Source organism: Aedes albopictus, chromosome 2, assembly GCF_035046485.1.
Source record: "Aedes albopictus strain Foshan chromosome 2, AalbF5, whole genome shotgun sequence".
Taxonomy (NCBI): Eukaryota; Metazoa; Arthropoda; class Insecta; order Diptera; family Culicidae; genus Aedes; species Aedes albopictus.
Window position 1 is genome coordinate 518,374,901 of NC_085137.1, and position 7,463 is coordinate 518,382,363.

The 7,463-nt window shown below is 38.7% G+C and overlaps 1 protein-coding gene across 1 annotated transcript; it reads right to left on the bottom strand.

Annotated features, from left to right (window-relative positions):
* Positions 1 to 3,120: 3,120 nt before the first annotated feature.
* LOC134287542 (uncharacterized) lies at positions 3,121 to 5,843 on the bottom strand. The gene is made up of 2 exons (XM_062849453.1): positions 5,645 to 5,843; positions 3,121 to 5,589 (listed from the first exon to the last, which is right to left on the bottom strand). Exon 2 carries the CDS (start codon positions 5,472 to 5,474, stop codon positions 3,660 to 3,662), a length of 1,815 nt encoding a protein of 604 aa, XP_062705437.1. The 5' UTR covers positions 5,475 to 5,589; positions 5,645 to 5,843; the 3' UTR covers positions 3,121 to 3,659.
* Between the last annotated feature and the right edge of the window lie 1,620 nt (positions 5,844 to 7,463).

Consider the following 7,463-nt stretch of genomic DNA (forward strand, 5'->3'; position numbering starts at 1 on the left):
GTCTTCGAGATATGACAATTTAAAAATTAGTTGTCTAAAAAATAGTGTTTTATAAGAACCGTTCTAACTTCGCGAGAGATTAACCAATTGAGCCAAGGATGCACATATAATAGGTTTGAGAATTGTTGATGCACTGTATGAAAAGTTACAGCATGTTGAACTTTTTTGTGAGAGAAAAAAAGTTGCCTATCCCAAACATTTTGGCCACCCCCTGTACATATGTATGTATAATGGAAGTTAGAAGTTGTTTCTCAAACATCTCAAAAACCGAAAGTTCCAGAAGAGAATTAGCTTTTTTTCGGAAGCTTTGAGACGCAGAGTATGTACATTACATGTATTACAATAAAGTGGTGTTGCACAGATCAGTGGTTCTCAAGCTGGGGTCACGAGGCATGCTGATTTCACAAGAGCCGAAAGTCCGAGGAGAAGGTGTAAAATGCTTTTTGGATTCTATATATCAAGCAGCAATAACTGAAATGAAGTGCCGTTATAAAGCTCAGAGGTTTCCAATCTGGGGTCACGGGTCATGCTAATTTCTCAAGTGCGATGGGAAAGTGAAAATGGTATTCAGATTCAGCGTCTTAAGAAGCAATTACCACAATAAAGTGTCGTTGCAAGTACATAACTGACACTGAGCAAATTACAAGTGGTAGTCGGAATACGCGTGTCTGTCGAAGGATAAGCAAAAGAGGGTGGAATTAAATGGTACAATAACTGATTACACTCATTCGAAGAGGGTTTGAAAAGTCGATACAAGAGAATAAATTGGTTTTACTAAGCTCAGTGATGTCACGGGCCAGGCTAATTTTACAAGAACTAAAAGTCCGAGGAGAAGATGTGAAAGCTTTTTGGCATATATATCTCAAGGAGCAATAAATGTAATGAAGTGGCGTTGTAAAGCTCAGAGGTTTCCAAACTGGGGTAACGGGTCATGTCAATTTCTCAAGAATCTAGAATGCCACGAGAAAGTAAAAATAGTTTTCTTGCTATTTTTTGTGCCCCGTGAACCCAGATTGGAAACCACTGAGTTTTGCAACATAACCATATTGTAATTAGTGTTTCGTGAGGCGTGAATTGAAAAGAAAAAAAAAACCATTTCATCCTCAAATTTATAGTTTTTGAGAATTTTGTGTGGCCCGTGACCATGAATTGAAAACCACTGGTCTTTGAAATGCATCTGTATTGAAGATGCTGCTCCTTGAGAAGAACAATCCAAAAAAATGCACTACTTTCTAGCAGAATCGGTGCTTCAGAAATTCCCGTGGCCCGTGGCATCATACTGGGAACCACTGGGCTATATTCTAGTAAGATGGTCCAAAGGTCTCAGGTCCAAAGGCATAGAATCCGAAAAATATTTTCATTTTGTCGTTTTAGTGTAATTGTTTGTCCTTTTGTACTTTGTCTGGCACTAGCTTCCTGTGCACTTTTTTATCCTTAGGATTAACCAATCGTACATAAGAAACGCTCGCCTCCTCTGTGCTAGTAAGGGTGTACATACAAGTTGCTAAATTTCACTGTCTTAAGAGAGAATCGTAATCAAGAAAATATATAATCGTTGAAATTAGCTAATTAAATTCATTCGGAATGATCCTCATTGATCGCGCTTAGCTCACTGGTTGCACAAAAGGTGGACGTTGTTTGTTCAAGTTCAACAACCAAGCGTCTCCATTTGTTTCCCATCTTTCACACTTGGCCGTTGACAAAATACAGACATGGTAGAAAAGTTAAAATTTGTGAAGTTTTCTAATGGAATCTTTGAGATTTTCAAGCGTTCACGTCCAGGCTCCTAGTAAGATCATTTATGTAAATATCTAATAATATTGTTTTCCAGTGATTATGATCGGCATGCTTTCAAGGATAGTTTTATTCGGTAGGCCATTCATCCCTATGGATTAAATTAGCGCCATGTTCCTATACTATCAATTTCATATCATCTAGCGCACCAAGAGGCTGTGTCACGTAGGCATTGCATTTGTCATATTCAACGCCCGGAGGAATCTCTTGCCAATTGAACAATCAAATCCAACTCCGTAGGCACTGTCATACAATCTTAGAAGAGCCGTATACTCCTCGAAAAGCCACCACAGCACAATCATGTTAGATCAACATACCGCATGGCATGCAGACTGCACTGCACTGATGATGAGCCTTCTGCCTTCTGCTGTCAGGCAGGCAGGAGGAGGCAGCATAAGTAGGAAATGAGCAGATTATATGTTAAACGTGTTCCTTTTGCTTCAAGTTCGCAAGGAAGGCACTCCAAACCAAAAGAGCGTGAGGCTTGCTATTTATAGGGAAAACGTGATCTTATCCGATGCCTCCTCTATTCACTGCTAGCTCTATGGAATGGCTTCCTGCTCGTCTCGTTGCTGTTGATGCTGGAAGATTGGCACAACCGCACGGTGATATCAACACTCTTTGGGTAATTTGTAATTGAGGGCAACACTTGCTTGCTTGCTAGCTGGGAGACGATGGTTCAAAGTACGAATAATTTTGCAAAAAAAAAACGGTGGTACCTTATTTCCATAATGTGAATGCTCCACAGTCATACCAGATGTTCAACGAAAAATGAGCAAGTAAGATGCGGTCAGCTACTTGGAGCAAATTTATGTATTTCGTAAATATCAACCTTACCGAAGACTTTTCAAGCTAGATTTTTGAATTCATAACTACTTTTAATTTTGTTAATAAATTTCACTTCCATGAAATCTTGGTACATAATTTGTATGCATTTGTATGTTTATGGAAGTAGAAATTATGTGTGAGTAGCTTTTTTTTGTGTTATATTTTGAACCATTTCTTGTACATATGACCCTGATTGTTGCCGAAGGGTAGAGCAAATGGTCGTGGGCTGAAATTCTTTCAGCAAATCAAAACCGTCCAGCTAGGTGGATAAGGTAAAGCTAAAATAAACACTTTATTAATTCAGTTATAATAATGTTTGTATGATCATATTACAATTTTTCAGTGCAACCTTCTTCTTTGCCCTATCATCCAGTTTGGCAAACGTCAGCTGGCATCGGCTTTGCCGGATCTATGTGGTGTTAGCTATAGGCTGGTTGAAGGACACTTCATTAATACACTATCCAAATATTACCTGGTTTTACTTACTTATTCTACACTATCAATCAAAGAAAATTTATTATTCTAATTAATTCGCGCCACCTAATGATGTGACTTCAAGCGGCATATAATTCACAAGTGCACTACTTTGATTTCTTATTCCGTTTCTTATTCTAAACCTCGATAGAAACTTGGTTCCCACTTAGCGGTTTGTATACGCCAAAATACAGTCGCGAAATGTTATCGCAACATCCTCCCCCCCGTAACACAACTACCGTCTACCCCCGCTCGTTTGAACGGCACCTCATGCAAACCAACGGGGTTCATTTTTAATTTGAACGTCTAGCAACTCTGTTAGCATCAAAAAACACACTACTGGCAACCTGATTTGGTGTTTTGTTTTGGTTCTGTGTTCCGTTTCACACCGTTCCATTGGCAGAATGACGTTTGGACCATTTTTAGTTTGAACGATGTGCAGATTAGAGGGGGTCAAACTAAAAAGTGTTCAGATTACATGCGGTCAAACCAACGAGGGTAGACGGTATTTCATTGGATGGGTTACAACAAAAAAGGGATCATTTCGCGTCTCATTCAATACTTCATAAACTTCCGTAAAATGACCAGCCTAAAGAGCATTTAAAACCAATCATACCACTATTTTTTGCTAAATGAACCTCAGTTGGTACTACTAATTTTGCTCCAGATAAACCAATCAATAAACGCGGTTTGGCTCGTTCATACTTTAGATGTGGCAATTGTGCAAGTGGATATTCACACATCATCGAGTCGAAATCTTGAATTGGCAAATCAAGATTACTAACTGTACAAACATCCGTCAACGTAAATTGATTCACATTATCTTTCTCAGAAATACCGATAGTTACGTTCCTCGTAGGAACAGTTTTTACTTGACCATCAATCCATTTTAGGCTTAGAGTATCAGGTGTTCCATCTACTTCAAGTTCTTCTGCAAGCGCGGTTTCTAACATTGTTCTCGATGAACCTTCATCAATGAAGGCGAAGGTGTTAATCCTTTTGGATTTTCCGTACACAGTTACAGGAATGTATTTTAGTATGGTACGATTGTGGCTACCTACATCAACAGAACATCCACTTGTCGTAGCACCGTCATTCGATGAATGAAGCAACGGGTGATGCTTCATCCTGCATCCGTGTACATCGCAGTTTTTAACTGTCTTGCATGGCCATGGCAAGTGTCGATTTAAGCAACAGGGACATAGCTTTAGCTGATTCACAATCTCCCAACGTTTAATAACAGGCATAGAAGTGATAGCTGTACAATTGGAAACTCGATGACTGCTTTCTCCGCATACATAACATCGATTTCGTTTCCCACGGCGGCTACTACTTGGAGTGGATCGAATTGACTCTCTGTCGTCATCACTGTCGTCGCTGTTCTCATCCCGATCATTATTTTGTTCCAGTGTGATATCTGACGTAACCGAACTCGCAGACTTCACCAACTCGGACATGTATTTACTAAAGGTAGCGATAGTTGTAGTGCCGTATTCTTGCTTGCGTGTAGCCCATTGCAGTTTCAAGTGTGTTGGAAGTTTGCTTATCATCTCCTGTAACAGACAGGGATTATTTAGATGCGATTCCAATCCAGCTGCGATCATATGATCGGACACATTTTGAACGGCTAAACCGTAGGCGATCAACGAGTTGAGATTATTATCTCTCGGCGCCGGTGTCTCACGCAGCTGAGAGATGAGAGTTGATATCAACAGCTCGGGTCTTCCATATAGCAACTGCAGAGTCTCGATAACTTGAGTTACGCATTCGGGCAGCAGTAGCTTACTACCAACGGCAAGGCGAGCAGGACCACGAAGGCATCGCTGTAATCTCATGAGATTTTCTACATTGGTGAACCCGCATGCCTTCGTTGAGTTGTTGTAGCAGCTGATGAAGATGGGCCATTCTTCAGGTTTTCCCGTGAATACAGGTAAGTCCGATGGAATAACCTGCCGTGCAAACATTCTCTGCAGCCCAGATTCTAGCGTGCTGCTGCTCTCATTCATACTCATTTGCGAGGTTCCATCGTCGGAAGGTTGGTCCACTTCTGTCACCAACAGCTGACTCGTACTCATGTTTGTAGGTATGGGTGCCCTCTCAATTCGTGCTCTCAATGCGTCGAGGCGCTTCTGCAAGAGATCAAAGCGTCTATCGGAAGCTTTCCTCTCCAACGATAGCGTGTCTTGTAGTTGTTGTAGATCCACAGCTGTTTGATTGGTCTGTGTTGACGACGCACACTGATTACATTTCCAATCAGGCTGAGGTGTGGAATTGTTCATCTTCACGCATTCATAATGATAGTGATTCTCGCAGAGTGAGCAAGTAATGCATCTCGCCAATAGTGCTGATGATTTGCATTTCTCACACTGTACCTCCATTAGATTAGAATTTTAATGAAAAATTCTTTAGTGTTGCCGAAGGGTAGAGCAAATGGTCGTGGGCTGAAATTCTTTCAGCAAATCAAAACCGTCCAGATAGGTGGATAAGGTAAAGCTAAAATAAACACTTTATTAATTCAGTTATAATAATGTTTGTATGATCATATTACAATTTTTCAGTGCAACCTTCTTCTTTGCCCTATCATCCAGTTTGGCAAACGTCAGCTGGCATCGGCTTTGCCGGATCTATGTGGTGTTAGCTATAGGCTGGTTGAAGGACACTTCATTAATACACTATCCAAATATTACCTGGTTTTACTTACTTATTCTACACTATCAATCAAAGAAAATTTATTATTCTAATTAATTCGCGCCACCTAATGATGTGACTTCAAGCGGCATATAATTCACAAGTGCACTACTTTGATTTCTTATTCCGTTTCTTATTCTAAACCTCGATAGAAACTTGGTTCCCACTTAGCGGTTTGTATACGCCAAAATACAGTCGCGAAATGTTATCGCAACACTGATCGTTATTTGATTTTTTTTGTAGTACAGATTCATGAACTGTAGTCTCAATCTAATTGCCTACTTTCAAACTATTTCGAGCAATGATTAATTACAAGACATGCAAACATAGTATTCCATTATATTTGTATTACATTGCTGCTCAAAATGCGGCCATAACTTGTCCAACTTTAAACGCATCAGCTCAGATTCAATGCTTCATTTTTTTTTTTTTAATTTTTATTTATGTGTATTTTAACTTAAATGCTAATTCTACACTATTCAATGCTTCAGCGTTGACCATTTTGTATGGAAAATCCTAAAAGCTGTATTCATAATTACCAATATTCCAAGATTTTTACATAATTTTCATAATTGGAACCAGGGCCGGATTTAAAAATGTGGGGGCCCGGGCCACATTGTTGTGGGGGCCCATTTCCAGGGGTATATCTCTGCGTATATAAAAAAATAAAAAAAACTTTAAAAAACTTAAAAAAACTAAAAAAAATTTTAATAATGCTTACAAAAAAGTATCAATGTCGTTGTGAGAGTGGAAAAATTTCAAGCTAGAACAATTAGCTTAGCCAGGAAAAGAATGGTAAAATCAATCAAAACAGAGATCATGATAAAAAATATAAAGTAAAATCGTTTTTTTTTTTGCGGTTTTAGTCGTAATTCATATCAGAGTCTCTAGAGAAATGCCTAGACCAATTTATAGCGAAAATCTTTGGAAAATTTCTAGTAAATTTTGTAACGCAACCGCTGGGGCAGTTTTTGCGAGAACTCCCAAGAAAATGTCAAGTGGAATCCATAGAGCAATCTCTTGAGGAGTTACTGGTCGACTACCATGATTTTTTTATGGAACTTCAGCAGAAAAAGTTTTAACGCGGCTGCCAGAGGGTTTTCTGGCGACTTCCCGAAAAAACAACAAAATTCTGAAATCAACTTCTGGGGAAACTTCATCGTGCAATAGAAATTTTGCTATTTTAGGGGGAATTAAAGATTAAAGGGTTAAAGATTTTTTTTGCGAAAACCCAGGCGAAGTTTTTAATTTAATTACTGTCTTCATTTCTTATACAATAAGCTGTGAAACTTCTAGAAAACCTTTAATGGAAATCGCGAACGAAATTTTAGCGAACGAAGTGTTTGCAAAACTTTCAAAGTTTTCTCAGGTTCTGTTGGGATTTCTCCACAAATTTTTTTTGCAAGGTCCTCAAGAAATCTATGGATTTTTTCAGGAGTTTGCCATAAATAACATCCTAAGTGCAGAAATAAATGTTTCATGAACCATATTAGTCCAAAAAACTTTCCAAATGTTTTTGTAAAAAAATCCTACAATTCTTATCAAAATACCGTGGAAAATTCTTTCAAAATTTGTCCAGAATTTTCGACAAAAATGAAAACGAATATAATATATTCAGCAGGAACTTTTTTACTCTACATTCTACAGAGTTTATAGTTAATCCAGAGTTCAAGCGAAGT